Source organism: Eumetopias jubatus, unplaced genomic scaffold (assembly GCF_037043125.1).
Source record: "Eumetopias jubatus isolate StellerSeaLion01/CBP00866 unplaced genomic scaffold, mEumJub1_p1.0 scaffold_6, whole genome shotgun sequence".
Taxonomy (NCBI): Eukaryota; Metazoa; Chordata; class Mammalia; order Carnivora; family Otariidae; genus Eumetopias; species Eumetopias jubatus.
The window spans coordinates 74818194-74842487 of record NW_028274812.1 but is presented as its reverse complement, the minus strand read 5'-3'; the positions used below and the strand labels follow the sequence as shown (position 1 = coordinate 74842487).

At 35.4% G+C, this 24294-nt stretch overlaps 1 protein-coding gene across 1 annotated transcript in view; it reads right to left on the bottom strand.

Annotated features, from left to right (window-relative positions):
• ME1 (malic enzyme 1) overlaps positions 1–24294 on the bottom strand; it is a 191307-nt gene that overhangs the window by 76807 nt on the left and 90206 nt on the right. The window contains exon 6 of the mRNA XM_028108075.2: positions 13837–13940. Within this exon, the coding sequence (XP_027963876.1) occupies positions 13837–13940 (104 nt within the window). The remainder of the gene's footprint in view (positions 1–13836; positions 13941–24294) is intronic.

Here is a 24294-nt window from a genome sequence, read left to right as displayed (position 1 = left end):
AACTGTCTAGATGGATTTAGTAATCGATCTGTTCTTGAGGTAAATGCACAGGAAAACGTTGGGAGGGTCATAGAAGATACGCAAGAAGAAGAAATTACTTCAATTTCCTTTGGGATATAATCACATGATATAGATGTTTGAAAGAGAAAGAAAGAGAGAAAAGACTGGTCTACTTGATTGGCATAAATGGTTTATATATGCCCAAGTCTCATTTTAATTCTTTGTAAAGTTAATTCAATAGTTTTTAGTATCTTTGTATCATTTTTATTGTATTTACTTTTATTTTCTATTATAAGCCTACTTTGAAGATGACTATAAATTAATATGTAGCATATGGAATATAATGCAAGGCAAATAAAAACTTTTTGTGAAATATTTTCTCTTGAATTCATCACCTTGCCATCTGTCTCTTGAGCTCCTAATGAAATAAACTTTGAATTGCAAGGGAAAGCTAAAGTTTATGTAAAACAAAATAGTTTAAAATGCTGACTGAGAAGCTTATTCCTCTGACTCAAGCATAATTATATAATGTGATGATCAAACATTTCCAACTGACTCAATGATAACAATGATCAGTGAACTGCTGAATTTTGATACAGATCAATCCTGAACGTTGAAGGAAAATACAGCTTCTTTAATACTTTCCTAGAATCCTAAAGTTCATTTCATTTCAGAGAATATTTAGTTCTAATCCATCCTCCACTTAAGGCAGAAATCTTCACATATTAAGCATATCTCCCCATATACTTAGAGTGACAGAGAGGTCACAAATAATATTAACAATAAAAACAACCAAGAATAACAACTAGTGAGTGATTTTTATGTGCAAGCATTGTAGTAAGTACTTTTACATACATTATTTTGTGATAATTCTGACTATTAAGTGTTCCATCTAATATTAAACCAAATTTGCCAGCCTATAACTTTTAACTAAATAATTGGCCTTAATCATGCTTCCTAGGGAAAAAATTATAATTACTATGTATACCACTTAATAAAAGTAATTTGGGGTTTTTTAATGTTTTATCTCAATCATCACACCAACCCTGTGAAGTAGGTGCTGTTACGATTTTTCACACTTTTCAAGAGAAGGAACTAAGCCATAGGGAAGGTCAATAACTTTCCCAAGGTTGCAAATGTAGTAGTTGATGGAGCCGAGGATTGATTTCAAAGCCCAGGTTTTACTTACCACTCGTCCCTGAGACATGGTCTGTGTAGGCTGGCAAAACCAGTTTTCTAAACTTCCTGAGCTGAGTCAGATCTCAAACCACTGAAGTAAAAAAGTCATGCCATGAGGCCTCTAAAGAAATGGGTTATGAACCTATTCCAGGCAATACCACTCCAACATGTGCTCAGTACGACTGAACCTTTTTTCCATTCAAATTTCTACACATCTCAATCTAACCATATCGGTTAACAATAATTGTAACAGTTGCTTGTTTTGTTTTCTGTTTACAAATGTGGTGATCGTTACCATGAATACTATAGGATACGGTATGATTTTGATTGAAGATGTAAAAAAAAAAAAAAAAAAGTCACCATCTGTGAATGCCAAAAAGAAAAACAGTCTTATGACTTAATCCCTACATCACAGTTAAATCAAAATCATGGCATGCTGTGTTAATTCTGGCTTGTTTTACAGTTTGTGAAATAAAAACAACAGTCAATGATGGAAAACTGACTTAGCCAGAAAGTGACCATCTTGGCAATATGAATGATTATTTTGTTTTTAACTCTTGATTATAGCAAATTTTATACAAATTTTGTTACAACTTTAAATGACAGAACTTTTAAATCTATTAGCTTAAAAAAATATTTACCAACTTACGTTAAATGTAGTTGCTTTATGTAACATACCAACCTCAGTACTTATCTCCACCCCTCAAGGGATAACCTGTTCATGAGGCCTGAGAAAATCAGGTTTTCACCCCTCACCATGTCCTACAGTTCTCCCTTCCACATAAAAATGATGCTAGTAATTCATCAAAAGTAAAGTATGATTAAAATTTAATTTTCTAGTAATGGTGAAAGATTTGTGCCAATGCACTCACATTCTCTTGTGTGGCCTCCCTTTGAGTAGTACAATTCAACAAAGATTTATTGCGTGTCTATTCTGTGCCAGGTATTGATATAGGAACCTGTTCACAAAGAGAACTAGATTCCTGTCCTTGGGGTGCATATATTCTAGTGGTTGAGACACACAATAAGCAGTAAATGCAATAAATGCTAAATTATATAAAGTTATATAATAAGAAAAAATAGAGCAAAGCAAGAGTATCAGGAGAGCCAGGGATGGGTAGAAAGTGGGGCAGAGTTCAGTATTATCTGGGGTAATCAGGATAAGTCTAGAAGAGCATAAGATTTCAACAAATACTGAAAAAGATTCAGTTGTTAACAAGTCAATTTCTGGGGGAAGAATATTTCAGAGGGAAGAGTGAGAACAAATATTCTAAGTGGGGAGCCTAGCTCAGGAGGTCCATGACTGCAAAGGCAGGGCAGACGGGACGGCTGGGAGAGGAGGTCAGGAGCGGGGGGCGCAAAGGAACAGGTTTTACTCGCTGAAACGCACTGCCCATCAACAATAAGGTTAGGTCAACACAGGGTATTAACTGCAAATTATTTTCACATTTTCTACTGAAGAAAAAAGTCCCCTTAATTTCTGACCTTACCCCAAACCAACCTTCCAACTTTGTTTCTGTAACAATTCTTTTCCTTTCAGCATCTTTAATCCCCATTAATGAAACTGCATCTTGTCCAAATATTGTTATACTATTCCCCCCATCAAACTGGCCACACAGATAATCTTTAAAAATAAAAACTAAACTGCTTTCATAAGCACAATCCTGCTTTATCTTTGCTTATAAATACATTTAAATTAAGGAGGGCAAGAAAAGATTACAACAAAGGATCTTATTTCGACCCATAAAGCATTGCTGCTGATGGTGGTTTTTTTGTTTCTGTTTGTTTGGTTTTGCTTTTGTTTTTAATCTATGAGCACAATTAAGGAAATCTACACTGAGTCTCCTTTTTAAATATTACCAAGGAGCATATATATTCCTTCTTACTTTCCAATTTATTACACATGGTAATATACATGGAAAACTATAAGAAACACAGCTTTTAAGGAATTATACTGCTTTACCTGGCTAAATAAAAGTCAAGAGAATAAAGAAGAAGAGACAAAGAGGAAGCATGATACATAGACTTTGTCAAACCTTAATATCATCTTTAATAAATATAATTTACCTTTAATAAACTCAGATAAAATATTTAGGGATTCTACTATATAGACCTTGATTCATTCAAAAAGAAAAAGTAATGTGTCTGTTGGCCATCTGTATGTCTTCTTTGGAAAAATGTCTATTCATGTTGTCTGCCCATTTTTTAACTGGATTATTTGTTTTCTTGGTGTTCACTTTTATAAATTCTTTACATATTTTGGATACTAACCCTTTATCAGATATATCATTTGCAAATATCTTCTCCCATTCCATAGGTTGCATTTCGTTTTGTTGATTGTTTCTTTTGCAGAAGCTGGAGGTTCCTCAAAGAGTTAAAAATAGAACTACCCTATGACCGAGCAATTGGACTACTAGGTATTTACCCAAAGAATATCAAAATACTGATTACAAGGGATACATGCACTCCAATGTTTATAGCAGCATTATCAACCATAGCAAAATTATGGGAAAATATCCATCGATTGATGAATGGATAAAGAAGATGTGGTATATATACACAATGGAATATTACTCAGCCATAAAAAAGAATGAAATCTTGCCATTTGCAAAGATGTGGATAGAACTATAGAGTAGTATGCTAAGTGAAAAAAGTTCAGTCAGAGAAAGACAAATATCGTATCATTTCACTCTTATGTGGAATTCAAGAAATAAAACAGATAAACACGGGGGGGGAAAGAAAGTCAATCCAGGAAACAGACTCTTAACTACAGAGAACAAACTGATGGTTACTGGGGGGGATGTGAACAGGAAGATGGGTTAAATAGGTGATGTGGATTAAGGAGGGATTCGGGAGGGCACTTGCGATGAGCACGGTGTTATTTGTAAGTGCTAAATTACTAAATTCTACACCTGAAACTAGTATTATACTATATGTTAACTAACTGGAATTTAAATAAAAACTTGAAAAAAAAAAGAAACAGTAATGATGGATGCAATAGAAATTTATTAAAATATTTTCTTCTTTAGAAAAACTTCAAAATCTAAAGCATAAATGTATCTATGCAATTAAAACTCAAATCTTCAGTTTACACAGGCACAATTACTTTATTTGGAAAATTCTGTGTTTGTCTAGCTTACATTAGTGAACCACCTTTTCTTTATACATTTGTCACTGTAGTTTCATGAAAGTCAGATTCAACGTTTAAGGCATGCTTTTCTTTTCTTTTTTTTTTAATTTTTTTATTGTTATGTTAATCACCATATATTACATAATTTGTTTTGGTGTAGTGTTCCATGATTCATTGTTTGTTCATAACACCCAGTAAGGCATGCTTTTTCAAAAGCAGTTATTTTATACCCAGTATGTGATAGAGTATATTGTGGGATACTCTGGAAAACAGTAACCCCTTGATAATAAAGTTCTTTTTCTGACACAATTCATACTCTAGTAAGGAAAATAGGGCACAGTGGAATAATACATTCATAAGACTGAAACAGAATAAAATCAGTGTAAAACATTTACACCCATATTAAAGGAATGCTGAAATTAAAGCAACTAGAATTAATAATTCAAATAAAAATGATTAGGCAAAGAAAAGCACCTAAAAGGAAAAAGTTGTAAACCATGTTCAGCAAGATATAGTAAATCTGACTTGTTCCTCCAAGTCAACTGGTGCCTCTAACGGTGGGCCAGGATAAAGGCAAAGATGCAAAACTAACAAAATATCCACCTTAAATCTTTGAAGAAATATAAATCTATGTACATACTCTTACACGCATACACATAAGGCATACCTGCAGATTTCTAATTCTTATATGACCTACCATCTTCAGTCACTTGAAAAAAGTGGAGAGTGAGATATAAATATAGAATTTTAAAAATATTTTTTAAAGAATTTTTCTCTTTCTTTTTTTTGAGGGGGGAGAGAGTGCAAATGTGGTGGAGGGGAGGGGCAGAGGGAGAAGGAGAGAGAGAATCCCAACCAATTCCCCTCTAACATGGAGGTTCAATCTCACAACCCTATGATCATGACCTGAGTTGAAATTAAGAGTCAGACGCTTAACCGACTGATCACCCAGGCACCCCTAGAAATAGAATTTTTAAGAAAAATATGGCTTTGGTTAAATTGTCAATCTGATCTTTCTTTGTATGGAAAAGTGGAAAAAAACTCTGAGTCATAAATTTGATTTGAGTCATGTTCCTTGGTAAGTAACATGGTTGCTGATTTTTCTCATATTGACAGACATTCTTTCCATTTGATTTTTTTTTTTCAAATGGTTTACATCACCTTTGGACCACAGAGAAAAATAGCAGATGGTGTCCCACAGAGTCATATGTTTTCATTTAATATCTTATGAAAACCAAAGTAAATTATGCTGATTAAAATGACGGGTGGAATCCAAAAGGCCTCACAGATTTATAGATCAAATCATCTAAGTTATAAATATATCCATTTAACTAAAAACAGTATCAGGCATAAAAGGCAATGATTGGAACAGGTGGAAGAAGGCAGCATAAAAAGTTAGCCATGGAATTCACTGCGGCAGAAATGGCAGAAAGACAAACAATAGGAATGTATGTTAAGGCCAAAAATTTAGTGTAGAATGGTGAAGAAACTATTAAATTGCAACCTTGTGTAAGGATGAAGAGCACATAAACTTATATTTCTGATGACTTCTTTAAAAAGACAGAATATTATAAATAATAATAAAAATAAATTTAGTAAATCTGGCCATGAATCAGGGGCTATCTATCTTATTCCTTTGAAATCTGAGATATGACCTCCAAGAACTTTGACCAAATTAATAGCTTCTTGAGTAGTGTGAATGACATACAGAGGTTTTATTTTAACACTGAAGGAGTGAAAGGAAAAAAAAAGCATCACTTGAGGAAAACACCATCATCATACACTACAGTATATGGCAGATGGTATGATTTCAGACTAAGATTATTTCTCTTAAATATTATTTGACAGATCATACTAAAATTTGTGATGGCAGCCAAGGTTGGGGAATGTCATCTAAATATGATAATCATCATCTCTGTGGCCATTCCTAGTGCTTCCAATTGACTTTTAATTTTGATCATTTAAAGTAAAAAAGGGGGAAAAATTTAAAAATAGAGTCCTTGCTGAACACTTTTTATTTCTTTCATTAAAAAATTTAATACTAGCTTTTTAAAAGCTCACGTGAGGTACAGCTATTTTTCTCATTTAGTTAATAATCATCAATTAAATAGAGAATTTTAGGCAGCAGAGCTGAAGCAGTCATTACTTGTCTTATTAACATTCAGGGGCAACTGATTCAGGAAAAAGAGGCTACTATATCGGGGGGTGTTAAACTTTTGGAATGTGTTCAAATTTAATGTTTTATCAATTTAATGTTTCATCAACCATTATAAACATAGGATGTTATATGCAAACCTCACAGTAATCACAAAGCAAAAACTTATATAAGATAAAATGACAAAGAAGTCTGAACATAATAAAGAAAGCGATCAAATAAGGAAAGAGAAAGAGAAGTAATAGAGAAGAACAACAGAAACAGCCAGAAAACAACAAATTGGAAATAAGTAAATACCTACAATAATTATTTTAAATAAAAGTGGATTAAATTCTCCAATCAAAAGACATAGGGGCCCAATGAATGAGAAAACAAGATGCATCTATATGCTGCCTACAAGGAACTAACTTCAGAAGTAAGGATACACACGGACTGAAAGTGAAGGGAGAGAGAGAGATATTCCATGTAAATGGAAATAAAAATAAAGCTGGTGTAGCTGTACTCATATCAGACAAAATAGACTCAAACAATGTAATAAAAGATAAGAAGAACATTACATAATGATATAGGGGTCAATCCAGCAAGAAGATACAACATTTATAAATACATATGCATCCAACATAGGGGCATCAAAATATATACAGCAAATACTAACAAACCTAAAGGAAGAAACTGACAGCAATACAATAATAGTATGGGATTTTAACATCCCACTTACATCACTGGATAGATCATCCAGACAATAAATCAGTAAGGAAACAATCACCTTAAATGACACATTAGATCAGATGAACTTCATAGATATATCAAGAATATTCCATTTAAAAGCAGGAAAATACACATTTTTCTGAAGTGCTCATGGAACATTCTCCAGGGTAGATCATATGTAAGGTCACAAAACAAGTCGCAATAAATTCAAGAAGACTGAAATTATATCAAGCATCTTTTCTGACTACAATGGTATGAACTAAAAATCAATTACAAGAAGAAAACTGAAAGAAGTATAAGCAAAGATTAAACAACATGCTACTGAAAAACCAATGGGCCATCAAAGAAATCAAACGAGAAACCAGAAATAGCTAGAGACAAATGAAAACAGAAACACAACATACCAAAATCTAGGGGATGCAGCAAAAGAAGTTGTAAGAAGGAAGTTCATAGTGATAAAGGTTTACCTCAAGAAACAAGAAAACTGTCAAATAAAAAATTAACTTCACACTTAAAGGAACTAGCAAAAGAACAAATGAAGCCTACCTAAGGTTAGGAGAGGGAACAAAATACTAAAGATCAGAACAGAAATAAATGAAATAGAGACTAAAAATTCAATAAAAATGATCAATGAAACTAAGAACTGATTCTTTGAAAAGATAAATACTGACAAAACTTTAGCTAGACAAACCAAGAAAAAAAGGGGGGCTCACATAAAATTAGAAATGAAAAAGCAATTACAGAAATACAAAGGATTATAAAAGACTACAACAAACAATTATACAACAAATTGGACAAACTAGAAGCAATGGCTAAATTTTAGAAATGCACAATTTTTCAAGACTGAATCATGAAGAAATATAAAATCTGAACAGATTAATTTCTAGTAAGAAGACTGAATCAGTAATCAGAAACCTCCCAACAAAGAAAAGTCCAGAATCAGTTTCACTGGTCAATTCTACCAAATACTCAAAAAAGATTTAATACCTATCCTTCCCAAACTCTTCCAAAAAATTGAAAAGAAGTAAACACTTCAAAACTCATTTTACAAGGCCATCATTACCCTGAAGCCAAAACCAGATAAGGACACCACACAAAAAGGGAAATTACAGGCAATATTCTTGATGATCATAGAGGCAAAACTTGTCAACAAATATTAGCAAACCAAATTCAACAAAACATTAAAAGGATTATACAGCATGATCAAATGGGATTTATTCCAAGGATGCAAAATGGTTCAACATCTGCAAATCAATGGGACATACCATATTAACAAAATGAAGAATAAAAATCATATGATCATCTCCATAGACGCAGAAAAAGCATTTGGCAAAATTCAACATCTAATTATGATAAAAATTCTCAACAAAACATGTATAGAAAGAACATACCTCCACATAATAAAGGTTATATATGACAAACCCACAATGAACACATACTCAATGGCAAAAAGCTGAAAGCTTTTCCTCTAAGACCAGGGACAAGATAAGGATGCCCACTCTCACCACTTACACTCAACATAGTATTGGAAAGTTCTAGCCACAGCAATCAGACAAGAAAAAAAATAAAAGGCATACAAATTGGAAAGGAATGAAGTAAAACCATCTCTATTTGTAGATGCCATAATACTATATGCAGAAAACCATAAAGTCTTCAATCAAAAAACTGTTGTAGGATACAAAACTGTTATAGGATATAAAACTGATATACAGAAATCTATGGTGCTTATATACAATATTAACAAACTACCAGAGGAGAAATTAAGAAAACAATCTCATTTAAAATTGCATCTTTAAAAATCCAGTAATAAATTTAACCAAGGAAATGAAAGACCTGTACACTGAAGACTATAAGACACTGATGAAAGAAACTGAAGAAGTGGGGAAAAACTAAATTGAAAAAGACACAAATAAATTGAAAGATATTCCATGCTCATGAATAGGAAGAAATAATTTTCTACTCTGAAAACTACAGAACACTTATGAAAGAAACTAAGTACACAAAGAAATGGAAGAACATTCTATGCTCATTGATAGCAAGAACAAATACTGTTAAAATGTCTAAACTACCCAAAGCAGTCTACACATTTAATGCAATCCCTATCAAAATGATACCAGTATTTTGCACAGAGCTGGAGCAAACAATTCTAAAATTTGTATGGAACAAGAAAATACCCTGAATAGCCAAAGTAATGTTGAGAAAGAAAAGCAAAGCTGGAGACATCACAATTCTGGACTTCAAGCTGTATTACAAAGCTGTAATCATCAAAACAGTATGGTTCTGGTACAAAAACAGACACACAGATCAAGGGAACAGAATAGAGAACCCAGAAATGGACCCTCAACTCTATGGTCAACTAATCTTCAAGAAAGCAGGAAAGAATATCCAATGAAAAAGGTTATCTCTTCAACAAACAGTGTTGGGGAAATTGGACAGCCACATGCAGAAGAATGAAACTGGACCACTTTCTTACACCATACACAAAAATAAATTCAAAATGGATGAAGGACCTAAATGTCAGAAAGGAATCCATGGAAATCCTAGAGGAAAACATAGGCAGCAACCTCTGTGATCTTGGCCACAGCAACTTCTTGCTAGACATGTCTCCAGAGGCAAGGGACACAAAAGCAAAAATGAACTATTGGGACTTCATCAAGATAAAAAACTTTTGCACAGCACAGGAAACAATCAGCAAAACTAAAAGACAACCTATGGAATGGGAGAAGATAGTTGCAAATGACATATCAGATAAAGGGCCAGTATCTAAGATCCATAAAGAACTCATCAAACTCAACACCGAAAGAACAAAAAAATCCAGTCAAAAAATGGGCAAAAGACATGAACAGACATTTCTCTAAAGAAGACATCCAAATGGCTAACAGATATGAAAAAAAAGCTCAACATTACTTGGCATCAGGGAAATACAAATCAAAACCACAGTGAGATACCACCTTACACCAGTCAGAATGGTTAAAATTAACAACTCAGGAAACAACAGATGTTGGCGAGGATGCAGAGAAAGGGGAACCCTCTTACACTGTTTGGGGGAATGCAAGCTGGTACAGCTACTCTGGAAAACAGTATGGAGGTTCCTCAAAAAGTTAAAAACAGAACTACCCTATGATCCAGCAATTGCACTGCTAGGTATTTATCCAGAGGATACAAAAATAGTGATTCGAAGGGGCACATGCCCCCCATTGTTTATAACAGCAATGTCCACAATTACCAAAATATGGAAAGAGCCCAGATGTCCATTGACAGATGAATAGATAAAGAAGATGTAGTATATCTATACACAATGGACTATTACTCAGCCATCAAAAAGAATGAAATCTTGCCATTTGCAACAACGTGGATGGAACTAGAGTGTATTATGCTAAGTGAAATAAGTCAGAGAAAGACAAATACCATATTGTGGTATGTGCAAGTGCTTTGTAAGGCCAGAAAACCCATCAGATATTATGAAGGCCCGGAAAACACACCATTTACCACACCATTTACCACAGCCATAAGGAAGATGCCAGGGAGAAGAACCCACATTAGCAAGTTTTGTGGCAGTTCTCTTCCGAAGGCCAGAACTGACATAAGGGAAGGCTGTTTTAGAACTAGACTCTTTGATAGAAATGGGGATGATAGGTCCAGGTGAGGATCAGAAGCCATGAAAAGCTAGATGGACCTAACTATCCTAAGAGTGGCAAGCCTGAGGTCAGTGGGCGGCTGACCCACAGAGAATTATTGAGATAGTTAAAAGAATACAGCATCCCTAGACACAAAACAGACAGCTGGCAAGGCTACTAGTCAATGTGTACAATCAAAATAAATCAAAGATGAATGAACAAATCTGAGGGAAGTTGCCCCAGTGAAGTCAACATCTTTTTCAGCTTCCATGCCTCAGCTAATTTTTGGACTCAGAATCCTCTAACGTAAGAGGCCTAGAATCCAGAAGGAAAGATCTTGCAACACCATGGTAAGAATAGAGGGTAATAATTCCCTCAATCCTTCTCCAGTGGGACCTATACCTCTTTATTCAAGTAACTGTGCTCTGGGGGCAGGGAATACCCAAACATTTCAAGGGCACAGAGTTGACAGTGATACCAGAAGACCAAAAGCATCTATATGCCATCACCCTCTTCATTAGGGTAAAGGCATTTGGAATTCAGTAATAAATGGAGCCTTGGCCAAGGTCTAGCTCATAATGGGTCCATTCATTAGGACCACAGACTGGCCTGGTGATTTTCTCAGTACCCAAATGTATAATTAGAATAGACTAACATGATTAGTAAATGCCACAACACCCATATCAAGTCCTTGGCCTATGAAGGAAAGAGTATAATTATGAAGAAAGTCAAGAAGAAGAATCTGAAACTGCCCCACCCAACACTGAGAATGTAGTAAGTAAAAAAAACAATATAGCATGGGGGCGTGAGATTGGCAGAAATTCGTGTCCCCTTAAGTATCTAACTGGCAACAGGGATGATTCTAATGAAGTTATCCAAGGCTGTTGGTGGTTCTACGGTGAAGCTCGACTTCTCCCTTTACCCACTTTATCCTTCCCCCTTTGTCTACTCCTTCTTTCCCCTCCCTTCCAAAGGGGCTCATTCCAAGGGCACTCCTTTATCAACTCCATCTTACAATGTGATTCCTGAGTAGCTCAACTTGCAATAGTCATTTTTCACCTTGAATTTAGGTTACATTTTCTTTTTAAATAATCTTGGGCTTATCTTCAGGACCACTTCCCAATTTAATTGGGTAGTGCTAGGTGTCGCTTCTAGAAAACTTTTCCCAAAGCCTCAGCATGCTAGAAACTATTTTTGGAAAGTCTTTGTGATTCTTCTCTGGGAAGAGTCTATGGCATAACTCCTGATCTATAGGTGCTCTCTGCATTTAAAATTATTGACTTTTGTCAATCCTCATTTCTTTATCAGACATCTTAGGTAATCCTTCAATTCACTTTTTTAAAAAAGCTTTTAACTCTATATTGACACTGAGCATTCAAAATTAGCTCAAATCTCATTTTCTGAGGAAAGCTTCTCCTTGATTCCAAATGGAATTATTTCTATTTTCATTTCATCAGCACTTAAGTATATAGGCCATACAAACTATGTTCATAAACTTGTTTAACAGTTTCTTTGTAAGTATACTGAAATTGTACATATAAAGATAGTCTCTACTTACACAGACAATAAAAACAAATAATTAAGGAGGGCACGTACTGCATGGAGCACTGGGTGTTACACACAAACTATGAATCATGGAACACTACGTCAAAAACTAATGATGTACTGTATGGTGATTAACATAATAAAAATAAATAAAAACAAATATGAGAAGAATTGCATTTCCCTTTACTTTTACATAGCATCACAATGTTCTCTACATAATCTCCTGATTAATGTTACTATCTGAAGAGTTACGGGTAATTTCAAAACATTACATTATATATGAGAAACTACTAGACATTAACTGTACCATGCAATCTTGAGCTTAAACTGTACAGTTCCTTAACTATTTCTATGAATAAGTACAGCTTAACCGAATAAGTTAATAACTACAATAAATAAATCAGGCCCATGTTTTTAAAAAGTAGCCCTTACTAACTGGCAAATATACTCTGCCCTGAAACTTTAGGCAATGAGAGATTCAATATATTCTAAATATTGTGCAAGCTGATGAAAGCACTTTCTGCTGTTGCATACAACTTCTTAAAATTAAACCTTATAATTAAAAAACCCCGAACTATGTCTCTAGTTACAGTTGGTTCTAGTGATGAGTTTATTTCTACGAAAAACCAAGGCAGCATACAGGTTTTAAAATAGTCCATGGTTTTTGTGGCTGTATAGTAATAAATGGGATAGCTGTCTCATTAGTGTGACAAAATTCTCTCAGAATACATTACTAAATTATGGTGGAAGTCTCTTTGCTGAAAGAAAAAAAAATTGGAAAACTTTATAGTAGCCCTTGGCCTACAATTAAGTGTTACCTAAATTAAGTGTAATAGAGTACTGCATTTTAACCAAATAGTAGAGATTTAATCAGAGACTCACGAATTGTGATTGGATGTCCTGGTTCTTAAACACCATTCTGGACTTGTGGATTATACTAACTCATATTCAGTCCCCACTTCCTACCACAAAAGGGTCAAATATACCCACAAAGATGACTGGAGATCACATTTTATTAGCAGCCAGAAACAAAATACAGACTGACAATCATAAAATGGCTTGCTTGGGTAATTTGGTCTGTGACCACTGCCTCATTCACCATAATCATGCATTTCAATAACCACACGATCTAAAGATTTTCATAAAAGTATCTTCAGGGATAGCAACAAAGACAACCTTTTTTGAGATAGATGCATGACTTTATCATTTGGTCACTAGTAATTAAGACAGTATGTGTGTATGCATTTCATACAAATCATTTCTTTAAGTTATTTATTTGACAGAGACGCAGTGAGAGAGGGAACACAAGCAGGGGGAGTGGGAGAGGGAGAAGTGGGCTTCCTGTGAGCAGGGAGCCTGATGCAGGGCTTGATCCCAGGGCCCTGGGATCATGACCTGAGCCGAAGGCAGACGTTTAACCATCTGAGCCACCCAGGCACCCATGTTATGTTATCTTTAAATTTTTGAAATTCAATTCAAATATAGATAAAGATTATACATACTTGGAAGAAACTGCCTCCATGAATTCATCCAAAAAATCATCATATTCAGGACCTCTCACTCTTCTCTGCCGTAGCCCAATGTACAATGGATCTTTGAGTAAATCCTATTAAAAAAAAGTTACCACAGATATAGAAATAATGATAGGGATGTCATTCACACTTTCTGAGCTCAGTTTCCTCATCTATAGAAGGAGAGAAATGGAAATAAAATCTTTCCATACTGAGTGAGAATTAACCCACAGTATTATTTTGTATTACACAGAATATGTCTATAGTATTTATATGTCAAATAAGAAAAAGAATTACTAAACATTAAAACATTCTGCCTTATTTGGGGGAAATAAAAGGAAATAAAATCTTTCAGTGGTGCTAATTAGAAAAGTTCAATTCTGATTTTACAAGCAAAGTTTATCACATAGAAAAGTAATACTGAGTTTTGAAATATTATATTAGTTTATTAGGAAATGGAAAGATACCAATTATTTTCTTAGATTTGTTTCTGAAGGCAAAATCTTCAACAAATAGTTCAAGTTTTTTCTAAAACTGATAGATATGAACAGAACCACTCTGTTCAAGTTTTAGTATATGTAATACTGTTTTTTATGAGACCATTTTCATCAAGGTATAATTTATATACTATAAAATACATATATAACAAAAGCTCCCAGTAAACTAGGAATAGGAATGAACTTCCTCAACCCAACAGAGGGCATCTGTGAAAAACCCACACCTAACAACATATTTCATGGTGAAAGACTGAATACTATTCCCCTAAGATTGGAAACAAGACAAGAATATCTACCCTTTTTTTTTTAAGATTTCCTTTATTTGTCAGAGAGAGAGACAGAGAGCGCACAAGCAGGGGGAGGGCAGGCAGAGGGTGAAGCAGGATCCCCGCTGAGCAAAGAGTCCAATGCAGGACTCAATCCCGGGACCCTGGGATCATGACCTGAGCCGAAGGCAGACACTTAACCATCTGAGCCACCCAGGCGTCCCAAGGATATCCACTCTTGCTACTTCTATTCAACACCATACTGGAGACCCTAGCCATTACAATAAGGCAAGAAAAAGAAAATATAGGAATACAGATTAGAAGGAAGAAAGTAAACTTTTTATTTGTATATGCATGATCATCTACATGGAAAATATTTAGAAATCTACACACAAAATAACCCACTAGAAAAAAATATGTGAATTTAACACAATAGTAGGCTCTAAGATTAACACATACAAATGAACTATATCTCTACATACTAGCAATGAACAGGTAAAAATGAAATAAAACACACAACTCCATTTAAAATATCATTCCAAAATATAAAATTCATAGGGACATATTTCACAAAATATGTGTAAGCCTTATACATTGGAAACTACAAAATATTGCTGAAAGAGATTTAAAAGGACACACTGTTTTTGTGGGCCGGAAAAAAAATTTGTAATCTATGTCATGTAATAGTGAAACAATAGACCAAATTGTTATCTTCAGTGACCTCAAAAGACAATGTACCTAAAGAACTTGTGAATCTGGTGGAAGAGATATCCGGGCAGAATGCCTAATGTGTACGTTGGCTTCTCATAGCTGTATGATAAAGTTAAACCAGGGATGAGATGGAGAAGGAAAAGTTTAGCTTGTGAGCAAAATCGAAAGAGAATATAGGGGACACAGGACTTGTTTGTAAAAGATTTCTAAAGTAAAAGAAGTCCTACAATCAAAGACCAAGTGTGTGGCTGGAATACCTTTTGTAAAAAACTGACTAATTTAAAGTGGAGCCCAACAGACCACCATGGCTAGCTAAAAAGAGCTGGTTCGGCAGCACACTGACATGCCAGTCAATACAGGGAGGTCTGTTTTGAAAAGAATTGTGAGTAAGTCCTTTCTCTAACAGGGTAGACATTGGTCTGATACATAGAAAGCCTAAAAAATGCTTAAGGGTACTGTGCTATTGAGATGATTTGGGACAGAGACACATCAAAATGAACATTATTCTCTGGGCCCTCAACTTTCCACAGGCAGAAAGCAGACAGAGAAAGCTATTCAGTGGCAGCACCACAATGTCTTATGGAAAAGGAAAGATATCTCAAAGGACGGAGCCAAGAGCTCAGAGAGCAGATCCAAAAGCCTAAAAGAACAACGAACTATAGAACCACTCTAAGGAAATAGAACTAGGTAGGCCCCACTCAAAAAATATCCCCTGACCCGGGGAAGGTGGCCTGGCAACTTGAGTCCAGGGGCAATTCAGAATTGCCATGAACCACTGAGGGCAATATGATGCCCAGTCCTCCCATTTTTAATTGAAGTGTGGATTATGGTTATTCTGTCCCTGCCTCACCACTGAACAGTGACAAGAAGCAGAACACAAGAAGCTTCATTTGCGTCTAGAACTTATTTAGATGACAGGACCCTGAACTTTGGGCCTGCTGTTGTTAGTGGGTTGAAACTTCTGGGAACCTAGGATGGAGACGTGCATATTTTACATGTGGAATGTGAACAATTTGTGGAGGATGAGAATCTAGATGGAGAAAGGCTGTGCCAAGCATCCTGGCCTTCCTGGCCATCCCAGTGAATCCTAAACATTAGTAAAACAGTGATTGTTTTAAGTCACTAAATTTGGAGGTGGTTTGTTATGGATAAATGATATGTTTTTGCAAGTGTTGTGATGTCAAAAGGTTAAACCATCTGAACGATCTGAGTTGGGATTTGCTTAAAGCCAAAAGAAATTATAGCCCAGTTCATACCTATTGTCCTAGTATAATTATTAACAGCATCCTCTTTCAGTGTGTTTGGCCAATAGATTCTGTGGTCATCCGACTTACACTGCACAACAATGAGTTAAACCTTTCCAGCTAGCTGTAAGTTAACATATTTAATCATATAAATGTATTTAAGATAAAATGTAAAATCTGAAACAGTGCTGCTGTAAAGCCCAGCTATTTTGTGAGGCCTAAAATCTTTAATCAGTCTACTGGCAGGCTTCTGAATGGCTGAGGTTGAAACACCAATGAGCTACCAGTGGCTGCCAGAATTAAAATACTTTCTCCAAGTCTGGAATATATTTGGACCTCTAAAATGTGAATTAGAAAAAGAACACAATTGAGAAAAGATGCCACGGGTTTTGCCTTTTCTCTCACTCTTTCCCACGCTAATAATTAAAGTATAATTCATAAAGAAGTCTGAGTACAGTGAAGTGTCAATTAGGAAGACTTATGAATACTTTATCTTGTTATCTTTGAATTAAATCAGGAAGTGATAAAATTCTTCCAGTCATAATGTCCCTGCCAAAGTTACAGTTTTTTAAAAATTTCATGATAATTAAGGCTTGAATAATGAGTGCATTCTTGGAAATCTGACTGACCAAAAAAATTAGTATCTACAAAAAGCAATTTAACAAGATTACCCAGTTTTGATAATGGCTCCACAGCCCAAATAGCCTGGCACAGAAGTGATATTAACTCATTGGATTAAAATCTTCTTGTGGCCAAGAGTAAACACTGAAGAGATCTTTGTTGGAGAATAAATGAAAGACTTGAAATTAAGCAAGCACTTAAAAAAGGTTAGACTTCCTTTAGCAAGAAGTGTCACATACAATACATGTGGTGTCACCAAAGACTCAGAAGCATGAAAGAAGGGAAGAGTAGGGGAAAAACAGTAAAAGACAAAATATATAGGAATAGAAGAGAGTTCCAAAGAGGAGATAAGGAGGGAATACACTGGTGGAGGTAATTACTTACTCATTAGAAAGATCTCAATTCTGGAAACTTGGAAATTTTTATTTGAAGTATTCATTTATTTAATGTTAATAGAAATCATTATCAACTCTCACCTGTTCTAGTTTCTTACATTCCTACCTTTCCAATCTGGAGTTTGAGAATTAAATAATATTTTCTTAAGAATGAAAAAAAAATAATTTATTTTTCATTCCTAAATAGATGGTGTGTGTTTAGGGTTGCCAGGTATCCTATATATATGGACATGTCCTGAATTTCATGGTTTTTACCCTGTGTCCTATATCGACTTTGTCAGAACACCCTAAATATTCTGTATTCAGCTTTTTTCAATAAATTACAAAAATTTAGTAGTCAGAAAAAGTATTTTTTTAATATTTTAGGGTCTTCTTTATCATTAAAAAAGCAATATTGCCTATCAGAAAATTTCAGAGTACTGAAAAGTAAAATTAAAAACAAAGAATACCAATAATCTCTACCCACTATTAGCATCTTGATGCATATTCTTCTAGATCCTTTTCCCTATGTCTATGCATGTAGAATACTATCTCTCTAAATGTGTGACAATATCATAGACTGTTTTATAACCCCTTTTCACAGGGGACTATATTATGAAAAGTTTTCATGTCACTAGATGAACATTTTAAAGCATGCAAACTGTATTGAAACTCTGCCCTCCTATAGAGGGTGAACAAATTAATCTCTTAATCCAATGACATCTAAGTACAGATCTTCCTGAACTTACAATAGAATTACATCCCAATAAGTCCAACATAAATTGAAAATATCTTAAGTAAAAAATGCATTGAATACACCTAACCTACTGAACATCATAGTTTAGTCCGGCCTCCCTTAAATGTGCTCAGAACACTTGTATTAGGCTACACTTGGGCACAATCATCAACAAAAAGCCTACTTTATAATAATGTGCTGGATATCTCATGTAATTTCTTGACCACTACACTGAAAAACAGAATGGTTGTCTGGGCACAGAATGGTTGTAAGTGTATTGGCTGTTTAACCTTATGACCACATGGCTGACTAGGAGCTGTGGCTCGCTGCCTCCGCCCAGCATCACAAGAGAGAGATCATACCACATACCACAGCCTGGAAAAAGATCAAAATTCAAAATCTGAAGTATGGTTTCTACTGAATGCATATAGCTTTGGCACCATTGTGAAGTCCAAAAATCCTAAGTCAAACCATCATAAGCCAGGAACCATCTGTGTATCTATTTTCTTGCAGCATCAGGTAAAAGTATAATCTTTCCATATATATGTGTATATGTATATGAAATATACACATAAATATAGAATATACAAATATTAAATATATAAAATACATATATTTGCATATATAAAATGTCGTCAAGTAGCATTCATTTGTATTTCTCTTCTAACATTGTTAAATACTTTTTATAAGTTTATTGACCATTTTTATTTCTTCATTTGTAAATTATCTGTGCACATATGCCCTCAGGCAATTTTTATATTTCACATTTGACTTTTCTTATTGCCTTGAAAGTGTTCTCTGAATATTAAGAATATTATTAATGTTTATCTGCCATAATGTTATGAATATTCCCCACTTTAGGATTTATTTTAAAAATTTTATTTATAATATACAGATAATCATCTTCTTTGTTGCCGTTTACTCATTTTCATATGAAAAAATCAGGTTCTGTAAAGAATATATAATTTTGGCTCTTTTGCTGGCTCACATCATCAATACAATTACGGAAACCAACTGCCAGGGCACCTGGGTGGCTTTTAGTCTGTTAAGCGTCCAACCCTTGGTTTCACTTCAGGTCGTGATCTTGCAGTCATGGGATTGAGCCCCGTGTCAGGCTCTGCACTCAGTGCAGAGTCTGCCTCAGACTCTCTCTCCCTGTCCCTTCCATTCACTCTCTCTCTCTCTCTCTCTCTCTCTCTCTCTCTCTTAAATAAATAAATAAAAGGAAACTAACTGCCAACATTTAGCCAAGAGTCTGAGGCATAAAATTTTAAATATTGCATAAAAGCAATACTTTAAATCAGCATGCATATGAGCTGGCATGAATGTTAAAAAGTGGTAGAAATAAAAATGATTAAAATCTGACTGTGATTCAGTAAGTCTGGAACAGGGCCCAGGATTTTGCATTCTTAACACAAGCCCCTGGTAATTCTGAAGTGGTTGGTTCATAGAACATATACTGAGAACCACTAATTTCAAATTTATATTATTAAGTTAAAATAAAAGTATTCTACTTCCCAAAAGTTTCCTGTCTCAGGTAAATATCTTGTCTATTTTAGTTTATATAATCAGTATTCCTAAAATATACCACAAATTTCAAAAGACTTCCTGATAGTTTCAGTGCCATATAAAGCCAAACTGAAGAAAGGTCCCACCTTGTTCCCAAGACATTGGTGTAGTATCTCAAAAACCAAAGAAATTCTTGATACAAGCCATTATCATCTAATTTAGAGAGGGTGAGATAAAAAGAGACAGCAAAGAGTAAGCCCATGACACTACAAACTGAAAGCCTGGAAACTGAGGGACCTTCTTCTCTCCTCTGGCTTTATGTAATAATTAGTGCTCATTCCAGTGCAGGACCACTTGTCTGAAATGACAAGCAATTCCGTACTATGAAAGGAAAAAGAAAAGAAGGAGAGTGGAGGGACAAATGATGACATTCTGGCTGGGACTCTGTGGTAGGCAGAATGACGACTTCCCCCATCCTTAGACCCTGTAAATATGTTACCTTATGTGGCAAAAGAGACTGCAGATGTGATTAAGGGTGAGTCCTTGAGAGTGAAAAATCTTTCCCGGCTGTACTCAGAGAAAGAGCTGTGATGACGACAGCAGAGCCAGAAAGATACCACATCCCTGGCTTGAAAATGGAAAAAGAGCACCATGAACCAAGGAACAGAGGAGGCAGTCTCTAGAAGCTAGAAAAGACAGGCTATGAAACACAGCCCTGTGGACACCTTTGATGATTTTAGCCTTATGAAACTTGTGTCAGACTTGTGACCCATAGAACTATAACGCTAATATATTTGCGTTGTCTAAAGCCACTGAGTTTGTAATAACTTTTTATGGTAGCAACAGAAAACTAAAACAGGCCACATTTTAGTGCCAACACTAGTTTCTGACATAGGGCAGCTACATGTGACAGAAAGTCTATTAGGTTTTTCTTTCCTTCAGTTTTCCTCCATCATAGCCAGTTCATGCCAAATACAAAGAGTACTTTCTGGAATACAAGGGTGAACTTTCTAAATGGGAGGAGGCTTCAACATTGTGAGTTCAAGTTCCAGCAAGTATTCTAGATCTAGAAATACTGTATACATGAACTAAAGGCCAGACTAAACATAAAACCAGAATCAGAAATCTGAGACCTGGAGCAATGATTTAATAAATGAAGAATAACTATGCAAAAACAACTGTCCATGCCCTCTTGAAGACTAACCAAATGTAATGGGCCAAATTGTGTCCTCACCAAAATCGTATGTTGAGGTCCTAACTCCCAAAACCTCAGGATATGACTACATTTGGAAAGAGAGTCTTTAAAGAGGTAATTAAGTTAAATGAGGTCATTAGGCTGGGTCCTAATCAAATATACCTAGTGTTCTTATAGGAAAAAATTAGCACACAGATACACACAGAGGAAAGATCATATGAAGACACTAGACAAAAACCAGACGAAGAAAAGCCAAGGAGAGAAACCTTAGAAGAAATTAACCCTGTTACACCTTGATCTTGGATATCTACCCTCCAGAACCGTGAGAAAATAGATTTCTTTTGGTGCACCACCCAGTCTATAGTACTGCTATGGCAGCCCTAGAAAACGAAGACACCATGTAACATATGAAGCAGTCTTTAAAACCTAATAAAATCTATACCAGCATGTAGCAGACACAAGGAACATCTATTCACATTTTTAGTCCAATAGCAAATTTTGATATTTGTCACTTATAAAAGGAAAACAGACAAATAATAAACATAATTACTATGAAAAGATTTTGTAACAATGATTTTAAAAAGAAACTGAATATGGTATGCTTTTTTTTTTTTTTTAAGATTTTATGTATTTATTTGACAGAGAGATAGAGCCAGAGAGCACGAGTTGAAGGACTGGGGAGAAGCAGGCTCCCCGCTGAGCAGGGAGCCTGATGCAGGTCTCAATCCCAGGACCCTGGGATCGTGACCTGAGCTGAAGGCAGACACTTAACCATCTGAGCCACCCAGGCACCCCAGTATGGTATGCTCTTAAAAGATAACTGAAGAAACTTTACTTCAGGTAACAGAAGTAAATTGTATATAGCTACAGTTTCACAAGTAACATAAAGAAAATGTGAACTGTGAAATAACAAATGAAAGATAATATGGAAACACAAACATCCCACCTAAATGAATGCTTTGCGCTTTATTAACCTAAAGATTAAGAGTGTTTTTTAGCCAACCACTTTAATGGTTTGTTTTCATTGTCTTTGGCTTTTTTTTTTAAGATTTTATTTTTAAGTAATCTCTGTACTCAACGTGGGACTTGAACTTACTACCCCATGATCAAGAGCCACACGCTCTACTGACTGAGCCAGCCAGTCACCCAATCAGTGTCTTTATTCTTTAAACATCCTTTAGGTGAAAGCTGCAGAGATTAAAGAAGTCAGGCAAGTGTGAGTTTACAACAAGTGAAGAATGTCCTATCAGTTGGCTCCTCATTTCTTTCCTGTTTTCATTACTACTCAACATAGGTATTTATGATAAAAGAGGAAAGTGTTTATAAAAAAGGGATCTAGTTCTCATTAAACTTTGCTAGAGTATTCTGGATAAGAAAATAAGTGGTGTTATCAATATGTTTTTATATTTTTACAATGAGGTGTAAAATTGGACAGAGATTCACAAAAGAGATGAGATAAAAAGTTTTTACAACAGGGGGAAAAAAAGTTTTTACCACAGGAATGTTTTTACTGAAAGCAGCTTTCCACATGTGAAACCGGAACATAAAGCAGCAACATAAAAACTCCATTACATTTTACACTTAGTCATATTTTACTGAATTAAATTTTCTTTGTCTTTTCAGTAAAGCAGTGGTACAAAATAAAAAGAATAAAGTGTCAGAATGAATAAATAAGAATATTAAGAGTTAACAACTCATCTCACGCTAAATATTTTTCTGTTCTCCCTTATTTATTAACTAAGAGCTATAAACATAAAAATTTAGGTTAGATTGCTTATAATTAGGATGTTACTAACAGGGGCGCCTGGATGGCTGTGGTTAAGCGTCTGCCTTCAGCTCAGCTCATGATCTCAGGGTCCTGGGATGGAGGCCCGCGTTGGACTCCCTGCTCAGCAGGAAGCCTGCTTCTCCCTCTCCCACTCCCCCTGCTTGTGTTCCCTCTCTCACTGTGTCTCTATCTGTCAAATAAATAAATAAAATCAAAAAAAAAAAAAAGAATGTTACTAACATATTTTGAATTCCAATAGCTCACAAGAGAAAAAGAAAGACATGTGTTGGCAATTTCGGACTTCAAGTTCTATTACAAAGCTGTAATCATCAAGACAGTATGGTACTGGCACCAAAACAGACACATAGATCAATGGAACAGAATAGAGAGCCCAGAAATGGACCCTCAACTCTATGGTCAACTCATCTTTGACAAAGCCCGAAAGAATGTCCAATGGAAAAAAGACAGTCTCTTCAACAAATGGTGTTGGGAAAATTGGACAGCCACATGCAGAAGAATGAAACTGGACCATTTCCTTACACCACACACAAAAGTAGACTCAAAATGGTTGAAAGACCTAAATGTGAGACAGGAGTCCATCAAAATGCTAAAGGAGAACACAGGCAGCAACCCCTTCGACCTCAGCCGCAGCAACTTCTTCCTAGAAACATCGCCAAAGGCAAGGGAAGCAAGGGCAAAAATCAACTATTGGGACCTCATCAAGATAAAAAGCTTTTGCACAGCAAAAGAAACAGTCAACAAAACCAAAAGACAACCGACAGAATGGGAGAAGATATTTGCAAATGACATATCAGATAAAGGGCTAGTGTCCAAACTCTATAAAGAACTTATCAAACTCAACACCCAAAAAACAAATGATCCAATCAACAAATGGGCAGAAGACATGAACAGACATTTTTCCAAAGAAGACATCCAAATGGCCAACAGACACATGAAAAAATGCTCAACATCGCTCAGCATCAGGGAAATCCAAATCAAAACCTCAATGAGATACCACTTTATACCAGTCAGAATGGCTAAAATTAAAAAGTCAGGAAATGACAGATGTTGGCGGGGATGTGGAGAAAGGGGAGCCCTCCTACACTGCTGGTGGGAATGCACACTGGTGCAGCCACTCTGGAAAACAGTGTGGAGGTTCCTCAGAAAGTTGAAAATAGAGCTGCCCTAAGACCCAGCAATTGCACTACTGGATATTTACCCCAAAGATACAAATGTAGGGATCCGAAGGGGTACATGCACCCCAATGTTTATAGCAGCAATGTCCATAATAGCCAAACTATAGAAAGAGCCATGATGTCCATCGACAGATGAATGGATAAAGAAGATGTGGTATATATATACAATGGAATATTACACAGTCATCAAAAGGAATGAAATCCTGCCATTTGCAACGACATGGATGGAACTGGAGGGTATTATGCTGAGCGAAATAAGTCAATCAGAGAAAGACATGTATCATATGATCTCACTGATATGAAGAATTCTTAATCTCAGGAAACAAACTGAG